This window comes from Beta vulgaris, chromosome 5, assembly GCF_026745355.1.
Source record: "Beta vulgaris subsp. vulgaris cultivar EL10 chromosome 5, EL10.2, whole genome shotgun sequence".
NCBI classification, from domain to species: domain Eukaryota; kingdom Viridiplantae; phylum Streptophyta; class Magnoliopsida; order Caryophyllales; family Amaranthaceae; genus Beta; species Beta vulgaris.
Window position 1 is genome coordinate 59,253,418 of NC_079206.1, and position 26,593 is coordinate 59,280,010.

Here is a 26,593-nt window from a genome sequence, read left to right on the forward strand (position 1 = left end):
TTTAACCCCGTTCTATTCCCGGACCTTCGGAGGGGAATAGAGTAAGGGGACCTTTATCTTATCCTTATGTAGTTAATGTTGCTCTTGGTTTTGTAGTTTATAACTGTAATTTAATGCTCTAATTTCCTATTAAAATGCAATGCAGCACAATCCCCCGCGAGGGCTGCCTAATTCTCTAATTCACCACCGGTATCCCATGAGCCATTTAATAATATTGTATGGAGTTCAAAATGCGAAGTTTACTGTTTTCGAGAGTTAAAAGAATTTAACTTCTCGTTAGTTATAAGAGATTGTATTGTATTGAGCCTGTTGCTACTGCTTTCCAAGAAGTGAGGGAGCCCTCGAAATGCTCCCGAATGTTTATGAAGAAGCTAGTAACAAAAGGACTTCCTTAAAAGGTTAGAAGCGAGTAGTTCGTACTTGATCAATAAGTAGAGGAAGTCTTATGATCTTATCGTATTGAACGATTCTGGTTGTTTTATTTCTGCCCCCGCCTCTTTCTCGTACTCCAAAAAGGTAGAGAAAGGGGGCAAGGGGCAGTCAATAATTGCTTCTGTTCGGTCCCCCATTAGGGAGTCAAAGGGGTTAAGGCCGAAAGGGGGGTCACAGGGGGGATTTTATCCCCTTTGCTCGCCCGTTCCATTTCCGTAAGGAAATAAAATTAGGGCGTTCCGAAAAATCGGCGAAAATTTTAATTTTTTTTTCTTTTCTTCTCAAGCTCATGGGATTTTTTTGATATCGTATGGAGCCACCGTCGTGAGCAGTATAGCATGTGAAGGTGTCTCAAGCTTGTAGGAGGTCACAACTCCTCCGTCTTGAGTCTTTTCACGCCTTAGTATAAAAATGTAAAACCCGAAAAACGAGTAGGTCTCGGCTTGCATCACACAGGTGGTTCCGATCCTACCCCCGAGCTTATATAAAATATATAAAGCTCTCCTGAGTTTCGGGTTTGTCGTCTTAGTCATTTTATACCGCGGCAACCAATGCCGTCTTGTCATACTGAGCTAACGAATATCGCATTCGAGATCGCGAAAATGCGATTTCTTCATTGCACCTTCAAGTTAAAGAGATCTTTAACCAGGGAGTCTTGCATCAATAAGGTTCATTGGAATCGTATCTATATGATAATATTTAGAGTCATAATAAATTTTCGGTACACAATAAATTATTATAAACTCGTCAATTCAAATTTTTTTTTAAAATCTTCTGGAGTCTTACATTTTCGGGTGTTTTGCATCAAAAGAAAAATCTTAAACTACATAGGTACTGGCGTGTATAGTAACACTCCAAAAGACGCAAATTCAATCCTTTTAGAACCTCTCATACGCAAATTCGTCACTCATACGCTAATTCCAAAGCTCGAATAGCAGGTTGTTGGTTTGTTCCTTAGATGAATCTACTTGTTTTGTTGCGGATTTTGGTGTGGAATTGCGATTTTTAAGATGTACTTCATGTGATTATTCATGCGATTGGTTTTATGCGGTTGTTATTGTTTGTTTCATGAATTCAACTTTTTTTTTTTTATCTCATATATGTTATTTCATGTTTTTAGGGATAATTTACCTGTTATAAACTTATGATTCGAATTTCTGGTATAACTTGTTAATTCATCTTTGTTTCATGGAACTAAATGATAAGAAAATTTATGTTACAACTTGTAGATACGCATATTTGTGTTCACTTGTTCTTGTTTAATTTCATCAGATCAATTTTTTCAAATGTTGTGGCTGGAAATCAGGGATGAAGGACCTGTCATCCCCGGTCCCAGGGCGGCCGCCCCTCCTGCCCTGGCTCAGGGACGGGCCTGCCACAGATGGTGTATTTGTATCCTTGGAGTAGTAATCAGTAAATTGATAAAATTTCCTCGAATTTCCGAGTTGAAAATAATAAGTCAATCATGGAATTAAGGGCAATTAGATGAAGTCAAAAGTGAGAGGGTGATTAACTGGTGTGTTAAATTTGAGTTAAGTACGGGGTTTGTGTAAAGGTCAAGCTTTAATTAAGGCCAATTTTACCATAGTTGGTGCTTTTGAGGCGAATTTTGCCTCATATTAAGTAGGAGTAGATGACTAGCCTTTCATCTTCTAAATTACAACTCAAAGTATCATCTTCCAGAGTTGAACTTTCTTGGAATTTGTTAGAGTAGGTTTTGTTTATTTTACTCTAAAACTTTAGAGTTTGAGACTGACTTGCAATTTGTAATGGTGGGTCTTGTTTATTTTACGCAATTTGTAATATTGTAATTGTGGGTCATGAATTGCAGCTGAAATGCCTGCATTTTCTGTGGCTAGTGCATGTAAAGCACCCACGACCTCAATTATCAATTGTTCCAGATTTTGTCAGCCTTCTTTTACCCCAAAACTAGGCATTGAATTGGTAATTCATTGAATTTTTTTTTTTGGACATAACTATTTGATGTTGCAATATTTATCATTTTCTAATTTAGAGTATCTTTTTAGGCTACATCAGGTTCAGCTGACATTGGACTGTTGTCACTAAAATTAATGTCAAAGCAAGTGAAAGCTATGACTTCGTCTGCAACTATCCCCGCATCGCAGTCAGAAAGTTCACCTTCAGGTGCTTTCACTCTTCTTTGGTTCTTGTATGGTGTAACTGTTAGTCTACTATGTTATAAATTGTAACACATTAATACATTCTATATTTTCTCACACTTATCTGAAAAAGCCCTTTATTTCCCCCCAAGTTTCTTCCGAAATCCCCCCTTATAAAGTTATAACAGTTAGGAATACATTACTCCTCAGGTTTTGCACTATACCGAAGGGATGTTTATGATTATTGCATACATAGTTGATTTTGGTAGTGCTTCTTGTTTTGGTATTATGAAATTTCTGCATGATTGTTTACATGATTACTTGACTTTTAGTCTCACAGACCAAGCGGGCATTGATTTCATTGTCTGATAAGACTGATTTAGCTCTGGTTGGAAGCGGGTTACAGAGCTTAGGGTAAGTTGTACCTTGCCCTTTACTTCCCTTTTTATTTCTTCGTTTGGATTGTTGTTGATTTTTATATTATGGAGGAATTTTAGTGATTTTTTTAATGTTGATCACTAATTTCTTTTACAAGTATAACTATATATGATTTGAGCCTCTTTGCAGGGTATTGATGAATGAAGTCAAAACTTTACACCTTGCTTTAATATATTTGAGTTGATGTTGTTTTGTCAACCTTAATCTCAAACTTGGTAGTGCACTCACTTTGAGGCTTCCCAATCACCAAATTTTTTCTTTGTCTCAGACCCGCTTGTGCCTATTGTGCACATACAAGCCCTGAGCATTGCCGAACTTGCACTCTTGATTATCATCCTCACTTATGCTTGCCACACACACGTGGATCTTACTGCACACTAGGATTATACATTTACCCCAAGAAAGGTGAATTTGTGTCATACCTTTTACATCCTTACACTCAAACTGTGACCCTTAGAAGCTGCGTGATTACCTTTTTTTTTTCTTAGTGTTTGCTTGTTATTTTGTTGGGTCTCTTGATAGATGATATTACGAGGAAAAAGCTTCTTTATTTGATATTGACATGTTATAATTTTCTAGGTACACCATTGTCTCAACCGGAGGAACCGCAACTTCTTTGGAAAATGCTGGTGTTTCTGTAATTAAAGTGGAGCAGCTAACTTCTTTTCCTGAAATGGTGAGCCTTTTAAATGTATTGTACTTCACCCTCATGATTATGATCTTGATAGTATTTGTTTGTATACCCGAAGATATGGATCTTAAAACCCCCTTTTGGTGAAGCTTTAATATCCACAAGAATCTATAGAGAAATATCGGATCTTGTTGGAGTCCTTGAACCTTAAACTTGATGCAATCTCATTTCGCTAGAACTAATGAACAATCTGGAAATATATTTTGTGTTTTATGATTATGAAGGCATGAAAATTAAAAGATGCATCAATCCTTGAAGTCTCGGTTCAAGGTGGAAAATTATGGTCTAGGCACAATTTCCTCTCAAAGTCTAGGTTTGAGTTTTGTGCTTAGCTAACACATGAAGGACTCTCGATGAGTACTGTAATTTCATACTCTCTCAAAACTGATTTTATGAATGAATGTAAACCCTATATATAAGCAAGAAAGAACCCTAATTAGTTTCCTAAATCCCTTAGGATTGCCGCCCAAGTAAACATCTAGAATTAGGAAACTTACCTAAAACTTAAACTAACTAGAATAAAGAAACTTAACTAAAAAGTGTACTAACCTTGTGTGTAGCTGTGCAAGCAACAAGGTCTCAAACTCAATAAACAGCAACCAAGGCTCAAAATAAATCGAAACAAAGCACGAAAAGAGACCTACTAAGCTTAAACCACATAAAACCTATTCAAGTGGAATAGTAAAACCGTCCAAGCAAAAATATAAATAGAAATCTACTAACTCTAGGATATGAAGACTCCCATTCGTAATAGGACTCTCCTAAGAGCCGACAACCATCCAAGAAATACTAAGAGAGAAGTATTCATGCTTGGAACCACATACCTAGCTGTTTGACTCAATTGATTAGGTTAACATATGATGCTTTGAGTCAAACAGCTTAGTACATGTGCTGTTTTTTTTTTTTTTTTTGTGGGAAGCTACATGTGCTGTTTAATTGCCAGTATGTTGAAATATCTCGTCTCTCATACTTGTAAATTTAAATTCAACACAAGTGGGAGAAAATGGAAGAAGTATTAGACCCGCAATTACGTATTAGTTGATCTCATGATTTATATATGTTTGTCTGAGGGGTTCTCCAAAGGATAATTAATGTCAGGGGTTACTCCGTGTAGAGATGAAAAAATAAATTAATTAACAGACACACAAGCTTTCCATTACATAGGACAAGGGGTCCTCCATCTCAGCGAAAGTAAAATAAGTAGAAGATTGGCATTCATGGTGCATCACTTAAAGAAAATACTACAGAAGTATCTTTCCTGTCACCTTAGTTGACTAAGGACTATAAACTATAAGGGGGCGTTTGGTTGAGGGGTGTGAAGAAAGGGAAAAGGGTTTCCAAACTTATGTTTCCCTTACTTGATGTTTGGTTGATGATTTTTTCCTTTCCCTTTACCCATTTTTCAATTTAGAATTACCTCCCTTACCTTTATATTCATTACTCCCCCCCTAAAGGTTTTGGATACCCCCAAATCCCTCTACACCATAACACCACTGACCACCACCTGAGCCGCCGCCACCACCCCCACCACCACCCTCCACCTGAGTCCCCCACCCCCACCCCCTACAACCCCACCCCCCGCAACTCCACCCCACCCCTCTACAACCCTCGACACAACCAGCCCCCGAAACTCCAAAGCACCCGTCGAAAACCCACCCCCTCGAAAACCCCACCCCACCCGCTGAAACACCACCCCACCCCTGGAAAACCCTATCCCATCTATGAGACAACCACCCCCCGATGCGTCGAGCGATCAACGTCGGTGCCGGTGCAAATGAGAGAAAGAGATGGGAGGGAGGTAAAGGGTCAACTTTTGTAACCTTTTCTCTTGTCTAACTAAATACATGGGTAAAATTGGGGGTTTGGGGTTCCTTTCCTTTCCTTTCCTAACCCTACTTGATTCCTTTCCCCACTTCCAACCAAACGCCCCCTAAAGGACTACTCTAGGGCGCATAAGTATTGTTCATGTATCCTTCTTAAGTCCATACCTTACTTGTCTTCGATCACTAAGTGCCATAGATGGTTACTCACTGATTCAAATTGCAAATTCCCTCTAAGAAAATGTTTTCAGATGTCACTTTTGATGCATGAAGACTCTCATGAAATTACATAACTTTAGAAATTGGAAACTCAGCAGAACTTATAGGATACCTTTTTTCTCTACGACAAACAAGCGTCTTTCTCTCGTGGATCTTCAAAGTCTCAGTATTTCTTATAATATGTGAATCATGGTGTCAAAACAAGGGCACATCGTACTGTATCGCCCGTGTTCTAAAGGATTTCAAATATACCGAACCAATACTACCTTTGTTGGAAAGGGGTAAAAAAAGCCGTGTTTTAGGCTTGTTCAAGGGATATCTCATGGTCTGAGCCGATATTTGGCGGCACGACAACCGCATCATACCCATTCCTGCATCACCATGACCGTTACCGCGATCATGACTGAAACTGCATTCTTGAACTATGATGTGAATGAACTCTTTAAAAGAACTCAACTTACTAATGTACCCTTTTTATCTACGGTATTGCTAATAGCAGTCAAATGTATGTTCGATTTTCAGGCAATAGATTTTATTACTCTATGAGTTCGTGTTCCCATGTTTTCCAATTGTTTGTGTATGTTCATGTTTCAGCATTTTTGCATTTCCATTCCTCGTTTCCATCTTTGTGCACCCTAGCATGTTCGTTCCCAAATCCCAAACACCTTTCACTCCTAGGTGCAACACAAGGCTGAATGAGCATTATACAATCTTTTAACAAAATAAAGTCTCCCAGTCATCTAGCCTTTTACTCATCCTGAACCATACCCCCTATAGTTGTCTCTTAAGTTATTTTTATGTTGTTTGATTTGTTTACCAATTTTTACTGGAAGTCACGACTCACGACTGGTGTGCACTTTGCACTGATTATAAAAATGTCTTGATGGGCCGAATTTGTGGAGGTTTTTATTTTTTGCAATTGTCTATTTACTCAAGATATTAGTCATCACATACAGATGCACACACTATAGGGGTAAAAAGTGCATAACTTAGCAAGAAAGTGTCGTGATGTGATATATCATTATGAAATCTAATAGATCTCCGTTTACAGCTTGATGGTCGTGTCAAAACTTTGCATCCTTACATACATGGTGGCATCCTTGCTAGAAGAGACCTTCAACATCACATGGATGCTCTAGAGAAGCATGGATTTGGTCAGTTATACTGTAGGTTTATACTTGATTATTTCTTTCCTTGTAAATTTTGTGTGGTTAACATAGTTTGGTACAATATATGTGCAGGAACCTTTGACGTGGTGGTTGTAAATTTATACCCCTTTTATGATAAAGTAACTTCAGTTGGAGGAGTTCATTTTGAGGAGGGAATTGAGAATATTGATATTGGCGGGCCTACAATGATCAGAGGTGCTGCAAAGGTAATTACCCTGCTTGGCAAAATTGTGATTTACTAGAATGTTAGTTGCATATCTCAACACATATGTTTTTTTTCGTAACTTAGGTGATAAAGGTCATCCAACTTTTTCAGAGTGATGAATTCTTTTACCCGCTTTCTTGCTTTTTCGTTCATTCTTTGAGGTCGGGGAGGGGGTATGGGGTGAGAGTGGATAGCGATTGAGAAAGAGGAGAGATGGAAGGACATTACAGGATTTATCTTGTCTTTTTTTATCCTGGTTGAACAGGGTTCGTAAGGGATTGAACATGTGGGAAATACATATAGTAATTTATAAAATAAACATTTCAAGAGTCTTTGTTCTTCCATTGCTGAAATGAATTGTTAGTCTCAAGACTATTTATTTGCACCCAAAAAGACATTTTAGGAAATAAAAAAATGAGCTAATAAGTTCATAAGCTAAGTTTAGATAAGGGTTATAATGTTTTTTTTCACAACTATAAGCTTAATTAAGTTAGATATCAGTTCAGTTAAGTTTAGCTAACTTCACATAAGAACCTACACGTTAGATAACTTATAATAAGTTCAGGTATGGGGAATTCTGGTGAAAAGAATGAACTCTTAACTCTACAAGTGTATTCCCCTTCCTTTTTTTTTTGGACATCAAATTCATAAAGTATTCTTGGTGATGAGTTCCTATAACAGGATGAGCTATAAACCGAGTTCTACAATTTATAACTCTTCATTGAGCCATCCACTTTATGCATCTTTGGCACAGATCTTAGCTCTTGTTGAGATTTCGTAGTATTGCTTTCCAGTTTCCAGCCTCTTCATCTTTATTTGATTTAGGGCTGATGTTTATTAGTTTTAACCTTAAGTATGTATGGAAGCATAATAACTCAAACTTGATGCTCAAGCACCATGTCCTATTTGTCTTATCCTAATTTTCTATCAGCATGTGGTAACTGTCTTCTTGTTGGTTCAACTGTGGGCTGATCTTTTAACCATGTTGCTCACAAACACTTTCCTTGTTGACTGTTTCGATCCAATTCTGCTAACTATCTTCTAGAACATATAGTTGGTTCCACTTTCTTAGGCTAAACCATACCTTTCTTGACCATTATGTGATGTTCTTTCTTCATATTTTTTAATGGATTTATATTATATTTATTTTTTGTAATTGCTTGTCTAAGACTCAACTTTTCAATAATGTTAATTACTTGAGTTTTTACCTGTTGATACTTTAACAGAACCACAAGGATGTCTTGGTGGTGGTTGATCCACAAGATTACTGCTCTCTGATAGATTATCTTAAGGGTGATCAGGATGACCAACAATTCCGTAGGAAGCTTGCCTGGAAGGCTTTTCAGCATGTAGCTGCGTATGATTCTGCAGTTTCAGAGTGGCTGTGGAAGGAGACTGAAGGAGGTATGTCTATGTACGTATTATGAGCTATGTATAACACACTTAACACTTTTTAGAGAGGGCCCCTAATAAATGGTAGAACGGGCAAATTGAGCCTTGTCTTTTTCTTTGGGCTAGGAACCCAGGAGAGCGTCCTGGTGTCCTCTTAATTGAGTTTCCTTGTTTGATGTGAGTGAAGTTAACATTGAGTCGGCATGATAAATCTTGGACTCAACCCGGCGTGGCCCAACCTGTGCGGTTAGGGAGATTTGCCGCAATCTGAGAGTACAAAAGAATTAGCAATCCTTATTTTTCGGCGAAGACTTAATTTCCAACTTCAGATTCTGGTGGACCGAACCTTGATTTACTTCCTATTTCTGTAAGTTGTAGGGCAGTAAATTGCCTTTCCCATATTTTCAAGAGGAACAAGCTCTCTGCATTTGCAGGGCTGAACTTATACAGGCTTCTTTGCAATTGTGGGTTAGTGCTGCTTACATCTGTCCCCCTACTCTGCCTAGACTGGAGGTTCATTAGAGGCACTGGGGTATGGACATTGATGTGGGCTGAACTTATACAGGCCTCTTTGCAATTGTGGGGTTAGTGCTGCTTGCATCTGTTCCCCTACTCTGTATAGGCTGGAGGTTCATTAGAGGCACTGGGGTATGGACATTGATGTGGTATTATTTAGACAAGATTTTGAATTGACATGCTGTTTGCACACTTAGGTTCGAAATGTTGTTTCTGCACTGCTGCTTGTTGTATGTCACGTCACCTCTTTGATTTACTTTCACTCTGGAAAAGCATTTTCTAATTATTGTGTTAGGCGATTATGAGTTACTAGAATTTCCTGTTTGGCTGTTCCTACCTAACCTTTAATTCTTGTGATTTTAGTTTATCAGAACTCCTTATATGCAGAATATGTATCTCCGCACACAATCAGACATCCAATATGTTCATCATAAACAACTTAGTTATTTTTCTTATCATTGTGGACGAGACTAATGGTTTTTTCATTTTTTAGAAGATAAATTTCCACCCAGCTTCACAATACCATTGTCCCTTAAAAGCTCACTTCGGTATGGAGAGAATCCTCACCAAAAAGCAGCATTTTATGTTGACAAGAGACTTGCTGAGGTCAATTCTGGTGGTATTGCTACAGCTGTTCAACACCATGGAAAGGTGAGACAAGTATAGATTGCATTTATATTCTGATTTAACACCTTGGGAAGTTTTTCTTTCATACTAGCACTCCATTAACCACAAAGGACTATTGTCTATGAATGGAGCTTCATTCAGCATTAAGTACATTAAGTATACTGAGTTTTTTTTTAGTTTGCAGGAACCTTCATTTGATTTTTCTTTATTGTCTGCCAGTTAGGAGAAAGTTACATGAGTAACGATGATCAGGTAGTTAGGACTTAAACATAACTGGAGAGGTCATTGTTGTCTTGGTTCTTTCAATATTCTGTCGTGAAAAGAATGCCCATTCCCCATTTTTATTGATATTTTTTTTTGTCATTTAGTAGGTATTCACCTATTGAAAATAAGATGAGGATTGAAAGTAGGGGTTGCACCTATTGAGAATAAGACAAGGGAGAATTGCTAAAGGTGGTATGCCATGTAAGGAGGAAGCAAGTGATGCACCAGCTTGGAGGCACGAAAAGGGGTGAAGTGATGGGATTGTGAGCGGGTAGGGGAAGACCTTAGAAAATTTGGATGAGTGTTATGATATGAGTTTATTTGGGATTAACATATGGCATTAGTTAGGGCGGAGTGGAGGGAGAGAATCTATGTAGATGATACGACTTCACTTAATATTTCTTTTATCCGTACTAATTTCTCTTTACTTTATTTGTTTTTGCAAACTTTTCTTCCCGAAGCATATTTCTTTCTTAAGATTTTCTCAAACCACTTCATTTTTTTTTTTTCACATTTGTAATTATTTTTTTTCTCTTAAGCCCTCTTTTATAAGACTTTCTCAAATATTATCTATATCCTCTTATTTTGCTTTCCACTTTCGGGTGTGTCCTCTGCTCCTCTTCACCTTAAAAAATTAAGTTTAAAGGTGAATCAAGTCTAATATCAATTCTAATCAGGTATAGGCACAAGGTGAAATTAGAGTTCATTTCAGGTAAAAATAATGAACCCTTTCACCACCCTTGTTTTCTCATTCCTTGTTTTCTCTTGTCTTACTTCCCTCGCTTCCACTTTCTCGCTTCCACTTTCTCACCTTTCTTTGTTTTACTTAACATGTTCCTCTGTTTTCTTGTTTCATTTTTCACGGACAGTTCCTTGTGACAGTTCATGGTAGCCGATCCCAAATCATTTCGGGAATAAGGCTTTGTTGTTGTCCTTTAATGTCTTTATTTCATTTCCTTTCTAAAACATGATGCAAGCAGCCTGTCACTTTCTTTTGAAAAAGTTTTGTACTATTAGAACATACTTGATTTGATTTAAAAAATTAAGACTCCCTCTGTCCGAAATATAAACCTTATGGCTGACTTTGGGTAAGGAGACAGTGGAAAATAAATTTTAACCAGTTGACTTTTAGTTGAAAGAGAAGAGGTTTTTTTTAATGACATCCCAACTATGTTACTCGGACTTGGGTACCCATGTCTAACATGGGTAAGCGTCCAAGTGTCTGACTCGACTATTTTGTGAAAGTTTTCAATGATTTTGGCCCAAAATGAAGTGTCTAAGAGTTATACCCATGTCCAAGTGTTGAGGATCCGACACGGGTACTTGAAGTAAAACGAAGAGTCCAAGTAACATAGCATCCCAATATTGTAATGTGGATATTTATTTTGGGTGGAGTGACAAATATTGTCTCTATTTTAGTATCTTGGCTAGTTCTTTTCTATGCTGTTTCGTTACTTCCGTCTATGATGGTCCTTTCTTACTGTTTGGCAATTTGGCATGACTTGATACCTCTACTACTACACTTTTGGGTTTCCCCATGTAATTGAAAATATGTGCACTCTATTTAACACTCTTTTGAATTGTTCCTGTCTGCAGGAAATGTCGTATAATAACTACTTAGATGCTGATGCAGCTTGGAATTGTGTCTCTGAATTTGAAGATCCCACTTGTGTGGTGGTGAAGCATACAAACCCTTGTGGAGTTGCTTCACGTGATGACATCCTTGAAGCATACAGACTAGCTGTCAAAGCAGATCCAGTTAGCGCATTCGGTGGCATTGTGGCCTTTAACGTTATAATTGATGAGGTGATCAATTGCTTTAATCCCACTTTCTGGTGATAGTGTACTTATAGGCATTGTCGTAGGCATTAGTTTCAATATTAATAATTAATGTGAATAATTACAAATCATTCAGGTTCTGGTTCTTATCTAAGTTAGAATGTCATCCTGAGGTAAAGCTAATATTTTTATAAAGTTTTGAAAGTTGCCTGTCTTTTCATAATTGTGCTCCCATGTCATGATTGAATAGGCCACGTTTCTTTAGAAGCCAGCCAAATATAATGGCCCACTTCTTAAAGCTATTAAATTGACTTGGAACTTTCTTATTATCATTAAGGATAATTGATAAAGAATCCATATATAAAGCTATTAAATATAATGGTATTTTTTAACTCATTTCTTAAGAAATGGCCTCTGATTGAATTTGGCCCTTTGATTAAGGGATGGCGGGAGTACTTTTTTAAGACTGAGGAGGCTTACCAACAACGCCATTATCTTCTTGTTATTGAACTATCATTACTATATTGCCCCACCCCTCGACACCTCCCTCATTGTACTATTACTGCCTGGTTTTACCTTTACATCTTGTTTGGCACAAGATGATAAATCAAGAGATGTTGGTGGATTGTTGAGTTGATCATGGAATGTGCCATATGTGAAAAATTCATTTTTAAGTTATTTTTTTCATATATACATATATGTATATTTATATGCATCACTAGTTGCACTTCATTTGTAGATGGTTAAGGAACCTTTGGAATATATCTATCTCATCACAACATTCTAATAACTTTTGAAGGACTAGTTTCGACAATGCTTCTTACCATTTTTAACTATCTCAATATCGTATCACCTGTCCCGCTGTTCGTACTTTTCACTACTACTGATAATGTGTGGGTCCTCTTCTGGAAACAGCTCTATTAGTCTGAAACAACCTTTGCATCAGTTTTGAACCTGTTAATAATGAAGTTGCATATGATTTCCTTAGGACTTATAAGTTGTATTGTTGCATACTTCCAATCAATGATTCGATCTATCATTCTATTGATTTGTTTTTTCTTTGCAGACTCTTGCGAAGGAAATTCGAGAGTTTAGAAGCCCTATAGATGGTGAGACTAGGATGTTTTATGAAATTGTGGTTGCGCCCGGGTTTTCAGAGAAAGGACTTGAGGTACTCCGTGGAAAGTCAAAGACCCTGAGAATTCTTGAGGCAAAGAAGAATGACAAAGGAAAACTTTCTTTGCGACAAGTTGGAGGTGGTTGGTTAGCTCAGGAGTCTGATGATTTGACACCTGAAGATATCCAATTTAAAGTTGTCTCCGAAAGAAGCCCAACAGCAAAGGAGCTAGATGATGCAAAATTTGCCTGGCTTTGTGTGAAGCATGTGAAGAGCAATGCTATAGTGATCGCTAAGGTGAAAAACACTAGTTTTTTTGTTAATTTAGAAGGGTACCTTCCCACCGAATAAATGCTCGCATCATTCTCTTTGAGTAGCCTCATATTTGTAATAGCTTTTGGTTCATGCTAGCCTACTTTGTTCTTAAATTGCTCCCTTTTCTGGCAGAATAAATGCATGCTAGGCATGGGTAGTGGGCAGCCAAACCGTGTTGAAAGTTTGAGAATTGCTATGAGAAAAGCGGGAGACGAGGTCAAAGGAGCATCTTTGGCAAGTGATGCTTTCTTCCCATTTGGTAATTTCCTTTTCATATTACTCCACTATTCTTTCATCTCTGAAGACTTCTCTCCTGCAAAGTCAGATTAGCTAGCTTAGCTGCACTTGTTTACTGCTATATTATTTTAATATTGCTAGTAGTTGACCTAATAGGAAGGTCTATTGATGGGCTTTCTTTATATGTTCTGTTAACAGCTTGGAAGGATGCAGTAGAAGAAGCTTGTGAGAGTGGCGTAAGTGTCATAGCGGAGCCTGGTGGCAGCATTAGAGATAAGGATGCTGTAGATTGTTGCAATAAATATGGTGTCTCACTTTTCTTTACTGAAGTGAGGCATTTCCGACATTGATCGATGTAGCCAGTGTTGCCTTTCATATCATCACAATTAGAAGAGTTGTCGTACACCATAATGGATTAGAGGGGTAAATGTCGAAATTTTGGTCGCCTGATAATGTTTAATCTACCTGAGTTTGTAATGTTAATGTACCAAAAAGATGTGTTCTTTTGGATCGAGGGCATGTCACTCTTAGCCTCTTAGGCTTAGGCAATTAGACATCGAGCAGTACATTCCAAAGGAAATTTGACTCTCGAGTAATGACAAGACTCTTAGCCTCTTAGGCTTAGGCAATTAGACATCGAGCAGTACATTCCAAAGGAAATTTGACTATCGAGTAATGACAAGGTCATGAATAATTTGAGCTTGAATTTTGTTGCGCAAGCTCTAATTACTTGGCCAAAAAAGATTTGCTGACCATTCAAGTATACATATTGCATATTTAGGGTGCGGTTTGTTTATGTTAATAAGTAATTATATGGATATAAAAGGGGTCGCTAATGATTATCGAAAAGGTAGCTATAGGGGTAGCTATAGGTTTTATGGAGTATCTATATGAGAAAACGTTACTATGTTAGATTGGGTGTATCTCAATTCTCACATGGTTAATTAGTAAGAAAGGGGACTTTAAAAAAAATCAGTGTTTTAGAATATAATATGTACGGAGATGAGTAACTATAATTGAATATGGTTATTGTGATTGTTCAATGGTTACAATAAAATTGTGGCAATTATAATTATTGAAGTTTTAATTATTTACTTTTATAGACTTATTTTGCCCGTTGATTTAAATAAACATAGAAAGACGAAGAAAAGGCTAGTTCAATAGAAAAAAGGAAAAATTGTCAAAAATAAGTCAACCTTTGCGTTGACTGCTTTTGACAAGTCAACCTTCATTTATTCCAGGTGCAAGTAAAGCTTGTACATGAATTAGCTTTTAACGAGTTTTTATACTTATGACCTGAACAACCTGTAAACTTTCATTTTAAACTTACCATTCCCTTTGACTTATTGAGTCTAGCAAAAAAAATCCCCCCCACATTTCGTTTCCCCTAACTGTTCGTATAACACACACTCTCTCTCTCTCTCTCCTGTTCTTCGTCTCCAAGTCATGGCTGAATGCATGTGTGTGGTGTTTGATTAGGGTTGCAATTTTGTCTCGCACCAGAATTCCCCTGTCTATCTCCTCCCAATTTCTTCTGCACTGTGCTTAGTCCCGATTTCATTGACACGATAAAGTTTCTGACTTTTTGGGTTTCCGCCAGTAAGGTAAACCCTTCACGAATTTCATCTCTTTTTTTTTCTCGACATATGTTGGGCAAAGCAATCACTATTTCTATGTTTTCACCTTCCTTTTTCATCTTCATTGTTTCTATTATTGCTACTCTTTGATTTGATTCTTTCTCCTCTATCTTTCCATCTACACAATATTAGGCAAAGTTCTGACCTGATTTCGGGTATTTTGAAGTTCAATTGAAAAGGGTATCCTCCAAATTTGAGGATTAAGTTGTGGGGAATAGGTAGGGAGGGGTGCCCAGATCTGTTTTGGATCGTCCCTTCCTATGGCATATAAATTGGTCTTTTTAGGGTTTCTAAGATCCCTTTTAATGTTCTTTATAGTTTTGAATCTCTGCTGTATTTCTGATTCTTCTGATTCAAAATGTTCGAATGACACCTCTTTGCCTGGTTTAAAGTCTGAATTTGTAATGTTGCAACATCAATTGAGAGGTGTTTTTGCAGTAGTTGACAATTGTTCTTTTAGGGTTAGTGAATTTGATATGCTACCTAGGTCTGATCATGTGCAATGGTGGGGTGCTGTAGGTGATGATTTTGTTAATTTAACAAATGGGTTTATCATTTCTGATGAAAATTTGAGTAGGGCTTATAAAAATGATAGCTTTGTTGTTCATTTGAGGAGTAATGTCAGTTGGGATCAGATAACAGAGGAAAAAAAACGAAAAGGAGGAAGAAGGGAAGAAGAAGCAGAGTATCAAAGAGGGAGGAAGAAGCAGTTGGGTGGATTTTATAACAGGTGGGAAAAAATTTAAACATTAATTGCAATAAACCTAACAGATCTTTAATTACCCGTTGGAACCTACTATTGCAGGTTACCATTTAAAAAAACTTGTTAAAAGCTAATTCATGTACAAGCTTTACTTGCTACTGGAATAAATGAAGGTTGACTTGTTAAAAGCGGTCAACGCAAAGGTTGACTTATTCTTGACAATTTTTCCTAGAAAAAAAACTGAAAAATAAACCGTTGTTGAACGTCGGTTACTTAGTTATCTTCTCCCTTTTGAGGTATTGTTCCTTCCTTTCTTTGAATATATTGCTATCAATTATTAAGGGTTTGTTTTGTTTAACTTATTTTGTCTTATCTTATCTTATTTTTTTCTGAAATGAGTGAAGATAAGTTAACATAACATCTTATCTAATATGATCTTATAAGATCTTATATAAGTTAATATAAGTTGAACATAATGGACTTTAACAAAGATTTGTGGAATATAAGGTCAATAAAAAAAATATACAAATTTTAGTGTACGAATTTATTAATGTATGAATTATATTTATAGTTAAATTATATAGTCAACTCAACGAATAATGTGATCTAAATTTTAAAACCAATGGTTCAAATTACACAAGGTATAACCTTATAGTGGTTATAATTTTATTGTAGCTGTCGTAAAATTATCCCAAAAAAGTGTCACTATGTTGAGAGAGTTTGACAATGTTATGCTCCACACTCCACAAATCACAATGATATTAATGTGGATCAAATCCATCCCAATCACAATAAAATTATAACCACTATAAGGTTGATCAATGAGTAATAAAATAGCCTCATACCCACCTATTGCCACCCACATACTAAAAGTAACAATTAATTTTGTTTTTATCGGGCTGGATCCCTGAAAACCCAGTACTTAATTTCTCACAAAACTTCCTAAATTTACTGTTTTCATATGCTCACTCCACTTTCATCTATCATCGTCTGTTGGTCTGAGTGTTCGACGCATCCCATGAGAACGTCCAAATACCCCAGCAATAGTAGCATCCCATGCTTCGGATTATGAAAAGTAACAAAGTAGCATGATAGCATCAATCATCATGAGATTATGGATTCTCTAATCTCTATCATCTTAATTTGTAGCTTAAAAGCTAAGCATATTTAGTGGAATAATTTCTGTACTTTAACGTAGTAGAATGGGTAATCAGATTCTTGTACGCGTCTGTTATGGTTTTTGTTTCACCAGTTGATGCTTTTGTTTTGTGTCACAAATTTTGCATTACGTGCCAGTTTTTAGGGACTAAGGCAAATTAAAGCATCATTCAATACGCATTATAATTAGTTATATGATGGTCCATGTCTCCCTTATACAGTGAGACGTGACTTATTTCCAGATGTTACTTAAGTCTCCAATATTACCATACGGCCAATACCTGAAAGATACCGCCTATTTTTAAATTAAAATTAGACAATAATAAGCTTAATATTAAAAAGAGAATTAGCTCAATAATGATTAGATTAATTTCTTTCGGTGACTAATTTAATTCATTTAGTAACTAGGTCTATTTTTATATTAAAATTAGGCCGTTTCTTTTAAGAGTTTGTCTTCTAAGAGACCGCCTACTTTAAATTTAAAATTAGGCAATGGTAGACCCAATATTAAAAAGAAAAATTATCCCGATAGTAACTAGGTGAATTTCTTTCGGTGACTAGTTTAATCCATTTAGTGATCAGGTCTATTTTTATATTAAAATTAGGCCGTCTCTTTTATTAATTTTTGTTCTTTTAATAATTGTTGTAACCCCTTATGTCATTTGTAACACCATATGAGCTAAATAAGTAGAAACTACTACTAGTCTTATGACTTATTTCCACTTATACAATTCTCAATTTTTTGACGTATCAGATTTTAGATTAAACTATATCAAGGGTTTGCACTAAGGTCATGTCATCGTTGATGGAATTGGTAACAAAATAGATGTTACACTTCGAAAATTGCATTATACACCTACTACATTTGACTATGTACATTTTAGTTTTAGATAAAATCAACCGTTACTATATGATATATTGTTGGGTTCGTCTCAATGTATAGTTCCATAATATTAACTTCTTATAATTTTTGCTAATGCACAATTAAAGTTATTAATAATCAAAATATTGCATCGACAAGCGTGAAAGTCAAAGTGTAACATCCATTTTGTTACGGAGGAAGTATAATACATCTATATAGATCATGCTATCTTGTATGTGTGCTCATGTTGCATATAAATTTTGGAAAATTCTCATTAGTAACCTTGTAGTTTTTCGGTTTTCCAATGGTAATCCTATGATTTTCAAATTCCCAAAAATGACCTTGTACTCTTGTTGAATTCTCAAACATGACTTTTTCCTTTAAATATCGAACTAAGTTCAAAATCCTTACTAATTTGCTTCAAAAGATTATCAATCTCAACTTATTATTAGATTGAAATTTCAGCACCGTATTAATTTATTTACTATTGTATTTTTCCTTAAAAAATGAAATATCTATACTAATATATTAAAAGACGTGCGTAAACGAGGAACGGTGCCACGTGGCGCTCTCCCTAGGGAGTTTCAGTTCATGTAATCCATGTACAATAAAAAAAAAAATTAGAAATTGCATAGTATAGGTTTTGATCACATGACCTCAAGTTCATGTACTAAAGTTTTAACCACTAGACCAAGTTGTTGTATTTAGTGTTGTTATATCAAGGTACAATATTAATAAATGAAAATTTTTCTTACCCGGACCTAATAACTAGGTTTCTTTAAACCAAAGAACCAAACAAAACCTTCATCAATAATGGGGTGAAAAACTCGCCCAAAAACCACATATAGGGAAAACGCTTCCCCAACCTAAAACATTGGATGTTTCCACCATTTAAGGCCAAAAATAAATTGAATTTCAGTTACACCTCTTAGCAGAAAACGACTAAACAAAAGGTAAATTCTTTTACTCCACCCAACACTTATAATACTCCACTTACGCTATCAAAAGAACATAGTACCTCAAAGAAATCACGACTTACACGACATTCATAATATAGACATATAGTCACGTATATATATATATATATATATATGTAACATATATATCTTCATAAACATAAAAGTAATTTGTAAAAGAAGCAATAAAGTTAATTAAATGCCATGGAAAACTCCATGATTAGTAGTAAGAGCAATAGTAGATGGGTAGCAACAGCTGCTAGTATATGGATACAAGCAATTATAGGTGGTTCCTACACTTTCAGCATTTATTCTCCTACCCTTAAAACCTCACAATCCTATGATCAGTTCACACTTGATACTGTCTCAGTGTTCAAAGATATTGGTGCCAATGCCGGCGTCATATCTGGCCTACTTTACACCGTCGTCTCTTCCGAGCGCAACCGATATGGCGTGCCGTGGGTGGTTCACGTGGTGGGGGCGGTGGAGGGCTTCTTGGGTTACTTCTTCATATGGTTAGCTGTGGTTGGACTCATACCACGCCCACCTGTGCCACTCATGTGTGTTTTTATGTTCCTTGCTGCTCATTCTCAAACTTACTTTAATACTTGGAATGTTGTTACGTGTGTTCAAAATTTCCCTGATTATAGTGGTACCGTGGTTGGGCTTATGAAGGTACGTTCGTCTTTTTTATTTGTAAAAATGTATTTACGTGAAATACAGTTTTATTGGAATATACTTCCTCTGTTTCTAAACAAGTGCAACACTTCTTGTTTTCACGTTTGCCAATGCATTATTTTAACCGTTAATATCTTTAATTATCAATAAGTAAAAATTATAAAAAGTTGATATTAAAAAAATTCACATTCAGACGAATCTAACAAGATCCCACATGACTATATTTTTCCTAAAATGTAAATCACCAAAGCTAATTAAAGTTTAAACTGTGAATAGTAAACACTATGCAAATGTTGCACTTATTTTGAAACGGAGGAAGTATATAACAATGATGTAAAGGAGATTTCATCTTACGAATTTAGGTAGCATGTTGATCAACTTTAAGCTAGCAAACGTTGTTAGTTCTTGGTGGTTGGTTGTTAACTAGTCAAAGTTTCAAAGATAGCGTTTAAAACACTTCGTATTAGTTTTTAGTAACACTCGAGGTTGCATAAGTTAATGAACGGATACTAAATATGTTCTAATAAAAAGTTATTTCAAAACTAGCAACTAAACTAGTAAACATTGTTACATAGTTCTTGGGGATACTTGTTAGGCTGTTAGCTAGTCAAAAATAGCTTGTAAAGCCCTTATTAGTGTTTGGTAAAACTTGTGGTTTACATAAGTAAAAAAACAAAAATGAAATGTGTTCTACTTAAAAGTTTTTTAAAACATTGTTACCACTACTTAAAACGTTGAATCTACTTTATCCCCTGAAATTATAATAGACATTGGCTATCCTAGTAAAACGATGTTTTGAGGAGTTCAAGGAAAAAGTTTCTAATGAGAGTGGTGAACAAACTAAGCTCTACCATTAAAAACAGCTACTTGATGATAGGCAAAATTTCGAACTCCAGTCTAAAAGTTAAATAACTTAGCTTCACCACTATGCTAATGTTCTTATATGAAGTTATATTTCCACGTATCTGTTATATTACCTTCGTTTCTCAATACATGCAACATTTTTCTCTTAATACGTGCAGCATTTTCCTATTTGATAAGTTTTTAAGCATTAAATAATTTATCCTAGCTCATCCATTACACAAATCATTACATGTGTAATAGAGTACAAGGGAACACTTTCTCTCCTTCTCCTTGGTTCTTGTACCAAAAAAAATGTTACATGAATTGAGAAATGAAGATAGTATCTAAAAAATCGACCTCTACTTAGCCCAAATACGAAACTCGACCAGTGTCGATAGTAGCCAATCACAATTCACATGCATCCACATAGTTGAAAGGTACGTAGTATCACCATCACGGCATCACCATGATGGAATTATCTTACTTTGTATCAATTATGTAGCTCAAATTTAAAGCTAAGCAAATCTATTGTAAACATCAGTTATGAGTTTCACCAGTTGATACCTTTTGTTAATTATATCTATATATATATAATATATGTGATACATATCACACATTAGAGCATTGCCAATGGTTGAACCCCAAGAGGTTTATGAGGAGAGAGAATTTGAAAATACTAATAAAAAAAGAAGAAAGAGAAGAAAAGAGAGGAAAGAGAACCATAAACGGTTCTTCCTCATAGACTGTTTATGAAGGTTTTGCAAAAACACAAAAGCTGACAATTTGGGGAGGAGAGAACATGTGGCATGATGTCATTGGGTATTGGGATGAGATATAAGGAGAGAGAAAATAAAATAGATAATTGATGATCCTAAAAATAAGTCTAACCATTGAGATTAAAAAAATATGGTCTTTTATGTAAGTTGGGCATATGTGATAGGAAGGAGAGAGAAAGTAATTGAATAATTGATGACCCCCAAAAAGAGTCCAACCATTGACAATGCTCTTACGTGCTCCTTTCTTGATGGATATGACCCACAAAAACCCTGACTCAAGTACCCATTCATTTGGCAGTATTATGACAAGTGACCCACTGAATTTGTCGTATCTCTGGATTAAGGAGTAAGGACTATAGCTAAACAAGTTCAAGTTCTACACATTATGCATTTCCCAAATATAGGTGTATCTAGGCTAATATTAACAAGACAAGCTATTAATTTTCTCCTCTAATCTACTTGGAGTTTAAGACTTACATGTATACATGTATATAGGATCTCAATTCTCAATACTATCTCACACTTGGATTATCTTCTACAACTTTTAAGCTAACAAAATCAAAAGTTGTGACAGTTTTTCTCAATGTCGAAAACAAACTAGACCGATGTTGAAAGGAAATTTGTTATAAAAAGTAGTTTTTTTTAGAGTTTTTGGTCCGAGACAACCTTTTAAACACAACTTTTTGCAAAAGACAATCTTTTAAAATTTTTTGGGCAACTTCAGACCTTAATGATTTTTTTTTTTTCAAAAACAACCTTGACCAGAAATCCGGCATTGACTCACCGGATATACCTTATTCATCCCAAATTCCCCCCATTTCCCTCCTTTTACCCCCCTTTAGTCATCTCACCACCACTCACCTCACAACTCTCCATTTTCAGTTCTTCCTTCCTTAATAGATCGCCGGAATCATCCCTTGAATCCACCGAAAAAACATAGCCCAAACAAGCCTCAAGGATCCCCTCTCTCTCTCCTCTGTATTGGGCTACTGCCCACAACACCGCCACCGCCTGCCACCTTGCAAAGTAATCCGAACCACCTGCAGCACCATGCCCCACTGCTAACGTCATTCCCCAGCCACTGACGCACCTATCTGCCCCCCTTCCGCAAGCCTCGCCTGACCTCCCTCTTTCCCGCAACTCATATCTTCTCTCTCGTTGGCACTCACGCACTCTCAAAGGCTGCAATCTCTCTGTCCTCGAAGTGAGTGCTGAAAAGCACCATCCCTCTTTGTCATCGTCGTTGCACCCGACCAAAATTCCGGTGGATTTATGGGCTAATAGTCGGCGATCTATTGAGGAAGAAAAAACTAAAAATGGAGGGTTGTGAGGTGAGTGGTGGTGAGATGATTAAAAGGGGGTAAAAGTAGGGAAATGGGGGGAATTTGGGATGAAAAAGGTATGTCCGGTGAGTCAATGCCGGATTCCGGTGAGTCAATGCCGGATTTCTAGTCAAGGTTGCTTTTGACAAAAAAAAAATCATTAAGGTTTGAAGTTGCCCAAAAAATTTTAAAAGATTGTCTTTCACAAAAAGTTGTATTTAAAAGGTTGTCTTTGACAAAAAAAACTCTTTTTTTTATATAAAAATTAGTTTTTTGACAAAAGTTCCTTATAAAAATATTACTTAAAATTTTTCCAAAATTAAAAGAGAAGAATTGAGTCATTATTAACTAAGTGCAACAAAGTTTCCATCTCAAAGTTACTTTTGGGAGAAGTAATTTTACTAAACAACTCTAAAACTCTTAAGAGGTGTATATACTTTTCTCTAGTCTAATGTGGAGCTCACAAGACACAAGAATACACATAGTATTTCAACAAAAGGATTTTTCTCATTGAATTACATGACAGTTACGTTTATTCATCTTTAACCATTTCTTTTTCATAATTAAGCAAGTATTAATCGAATGAATTCATCGTACTAATTAACCTCATTAACAAGGAGGATTAAAGATCACAACCATACCCTCCAACATTTTCTAATTTAGCTGTATGGATAACCTATTTTACTAAATGTTGAATTATAATTCCATTGAAAAATGATTTTCCAATAAATTACAAATTAATATACGATCTATCCAAACAATGCATATATTAATAGTACTTTTTGTAACAATAAATTTCCAAATCAAGCCTTCACCCTCTAAGAAACACTCAAAAAATTCTCCCATTTCTCCAAAATTATAAAATACGTACCATCTATATATGTACTATTCAAATATGTCGGATGATGGTAAGAAAAAACTCAAGTGATAAATAAATAAATATAAATATAAAACTAAAAAGCTGAGATAGAAGGGAAGAGAAAATTTGATTTCCTCCCAACCAAGAACACACTCTTAGGGCCTGTTCTCCCTAACTCATTTTCAGTTCAGTTCAATTCAGATCTGGACAATACTTTTACTCTTACATATTACTATTCATTTTAGTTCAGTTTAGTTCATTTCAATTGTTTTATGCCGAAGAGAATAAGCCTTAGCTATATTGTCGTATTGCCCAATCTAATTTTTCATATCGTGAACTAAGATAATCTACAAGAGAAGATAACGTGAGACTGTTTAGTCCCCACTCCCCTGATCTTCTCTATGACCTGTTTGTCCTCTCGTAAATATGACCAAAAAGAAGAAAAATTCTCTTACTCCTCTAAACAACGACAATAATGCTCCATGTAGGCACTACTAGGCCATCAACAACTGTCAAAACCACAAGAAAATCACGACTCATCATAAGTTATACGACATCCATATTTCATACAAACCATATACTTATATAGTAGTATAAAACTCTGTTAATTCCATTTTTCCTACTACATAAACATACATAAACTTGTATTCTAAGAAACAATTTCAAGTGCAATATAATGGAAAGTCATATTAGTAAGAGCAAAAATAGATGGATAGCAACAGCTGCTAGTATATGGATACAAGCAATAATTGGTGCTTCCTACACTTTCAGCATATATTCACCTATACTAAAATCCTCACAATCCTATGATCAATCCACCCTTGACACTGTCTCGGTGTTCAAAGATATTGGCTCTAACGCCGGTGTTTTATCCGGCCTCCTCTACACCGCCGTCTCCTCAGGGCACAACCGATATGGTGTGCCGTGGGTGGTTCATGTGGTGGGGGCTGTCGAGGGATTCTTGGGTTACTTCTTCATTTGGCTAGCTGTGGTTGGACTCATACCTCCACTGCCTGTGCCTCTTATGTGTGTTTTTATGTTCCTTGCTGCTCATTCTCAAACGTACTTCAATACTTGGAATGTTGTAACTTGCGTCCAGAATTTCCCTGACTATAGTGGGACTGTGGTAGGGCTTATGAAGGTATGTTTTTTACTTGGGGTGATACTGATAAGGATGGCCCCAACTTCAAAGAGTGAATACTACCTCCGTTTGTTTTTAATTGTTACACTTTGACATTTTACATTATTCACAAATTGCACATTGAGCATCGTTTGTGATATACGTAAATAAAAATATAGTCATGTACGATCTTGTTAGATTCGTCTTAGTATGTATTTTATTAATATGTACTTTTTATGAATTATGAGAGAAATATAGTTAGTATAATGAAGAACAGTAATATTTCCTGCGTCCCATATTAGTTGTCATATTTAGAGAACAAAATACATAAGGAAACACCATTAATTGTATTGTGTTCCATCTTTTGTATCACTTTTTGACCAATAGAAATTGAGCTTAGTCAAAGATTTTATGCTTTTATTGTTTATTATTAAAAACTTGACAACTATTTTGAGACATCCAAAAAAGAGTACCTTCGTTCAATTTTAGGACTAGTTTGGTTCAAATCCCATAATTTTTGAAAACACATGAATTAAATTGCAGCTTGGGAGGAGGCATATCTTTCGAGAAGAAAGAGAGGTTAAAAAAAAGTGGACCTCATATAATGATCAGATTAGATATAAAGAAAAATCTCAAACTTCTAAATGAGGGAAGTGTCGTAATTAATAGGGAATGGAGGAAGTAAATTTTAGTGTATTTGAAAAATCGATGAATATTCTCACTTATCGTAATGAATGTTGGATAATTTTCAAAAGGTAGGAGCTTGAGAAATGAACATTCTTCATGGACCACAAAAGAATTAGGATCAACCACTTGAATAATCTAGTAATTAGGATTCTCTAGTATATTTGTTTGAGCAACATGTTTAATTGATGTCCTAATATATATTGATAATTGTTAAAATATGACACTGACAACTCTTTGTTTTTCTGATTCATGACCAGGGTTTTCTAGGACTAAGTGGAGCAATCTTAATCCAAGTATATAAAGCCTTTTTCAAGGGAAATCCAAGCACATACATACTTATGCTTGCATTATTACCAAGTATAGTATCATTATCATTAATGTATTTGGTGACACTATGCCCTGATAAAACATCAGAGGACAAAAACCACCTTAATGCTATGTCCATAGTTTCAATACTTCTTGCTGCATATCTTATGATCATCCTCATTCTAGAAGACATTATTGTCTTCCCTGAATGGGCACGCCTCCTCACATTTCTAACTCTCCTACTCTTCCTCTCGTTACCTCTAAAAATCGCTTCAGAAGCTAAAAACAAAGAAAAACCTCATCCAATCGAAAAATCCGAACCATTATTACTCTACGATGAATATGGTGATTTAGACGATGAGCCATCTCAGGAAAGTATGAATCTCATGGAAGCTGCGAAAAGCTTAAACTTCTGGCTACTCTTTGTTACTATGTTATGTGGGATGGGATCAGGGCTCGCAACCATTAACAATATGAGCCAGTTAGGCCAATCACTCGGGTATAACACGAGTAAGGTCAACACGTTGGTTTCATTATGGTCGATATGGAATTTCTTTGGTCGTTTTGGAGCAGGTTACATATCGGATTTCTTACTACGTCAAAAAGGATTGTCAAGGCCGTTTGTGATGGCAATCGCACTAGCAGCTATGACAGTAGGACATGTGATAATTGGTACCGGGTTTGTTGGAAATTTGTACATAGGAACAATCTTGGTAGGGATATGTTATGGAGCACAATGGAGTTTAATGCCTACTATAACTTCAGAAATTTTCGGTGTTTTGCATATGGGAACTATCTATAATGCAATTGCAATAGCAAATCCGTTGGGAACTTATGTTTTATCTGTTTGGGTAATTGGGCATATATATGATAAAGAAGCAGGGGAAGGTCATAATTCTTGTTTTGGGGTTCATTGCTTTATGCTGTCCTTTTTTATCTTGGCTTTTGTTAGTTTTATGGGCTTTCTTGTTGCCCTTATATTGTTCTTCAGAACAAGAGTGTTTTATAGGTGTGTTGTGCTAAGAAGATTGTGTTATTCTCTAAAAAGGTAGGGGAAGTTTGTTAAGGACTCACAAATTCAATACGCATTATTTGTATGATAGTGTTTTTTTTTATTGTTGAAGGTTTTTGTAGTAAGTTTTCATGTTTGCTTAAAATTATCATATTAATTATGTAAAATTGATTTCTATAAAGGTAAACATTTATTTGAGGAAAAAAAAAACAGTATGCTATTATTAGATTATTGTGTTCTTGGATCGTGTTTTCCTTCGCCCACATTGTGTTGGTACTTGGTATCCTATACCCTCAAATTGGCGTCCGGAGCATGTAATGTTCTTATCATGTC

At 35.9% G+C, this 26,593-nt stretch overlaps 2 protein-coding genes across 4 annotated transcripts; both read left to right on the forward strand.

The window, feature by feature from the left end:
- The first annotated feature begins 1,225 nt into the window (after positions 1-1,225).
- Positions 1,226-13,855, forward strand: LOC104894138 (uncharacterized). Of its 2 annotated transcripts, XM_019249684.3 has the most exons (13): positions 1,226-1,370; positions 2,264-2,376; positions 2,460-2,577; positions 2,885-2,966; positions 3,570-3,666; positions 6,772-6,874; positions 6,962-7,095; positions 8,321-8,498; positions 9,496-9,653; positions 11,490-11,699; positions 12,739-13,086; positions 13,237-13,363; positions 13,540-13,855. In XM_019249684.3, exons 2-13 carry the CDS (start codon positions 2,269-2,271, stop codon positions 13,689-13,691), a joined length of 1,815 nt encoding a protein of 604 aa, XP_019105229.2. In that variant the 5' UTR covers positions 1,226-1,370; positions 2,264-2,268; the 3' UTR covers positions 13,692-13,855. The 2 variants fall into 2 exon arrangements, with proteins under 2 accessions (XP_019105229.2, XP_048500159.1); XM_048644202.2 differs by lacking the exon at positions 2,264-2,376 and having other exon boundaries at positions 1,234-1,370.
- Positions 13,856-18,825: 4,970 nt separating this feature from the next.
- On the forward strand, positions 18,826-26,371 carry LOC104894139 (hypothetical protein). 2 transcript variants are annotated; one of them, XM_010680316.3, is made up of 2 exons: positions 18,826-19,332; positions 25,200-26,371. In XM_010680316.3, the coding sequence occupies exons 1-2, from the start codon at positions 18,862-18,864 to the stop codon at positions 26,298-26,300; spliced, it is 1,572 nt and encodes a 523-aa protein (XP_010678618.2). In that variant the 5' UTR covers positions 18,826-18,861; the 3' UTR covers positions 26,301-26,371. The 2 variants fall into 2 exon arrangements, with proteins under 2 accessions (XP_010678618.2, XP_010678619.2); XM_010680317.4 differs by lacking the exon at positions 18,826-19,332 and adding an exon at positions 23,543-24,276.
- The last annotated feature ends 222 nt before the right edge of the window (positions 26,372-26,593 follow it).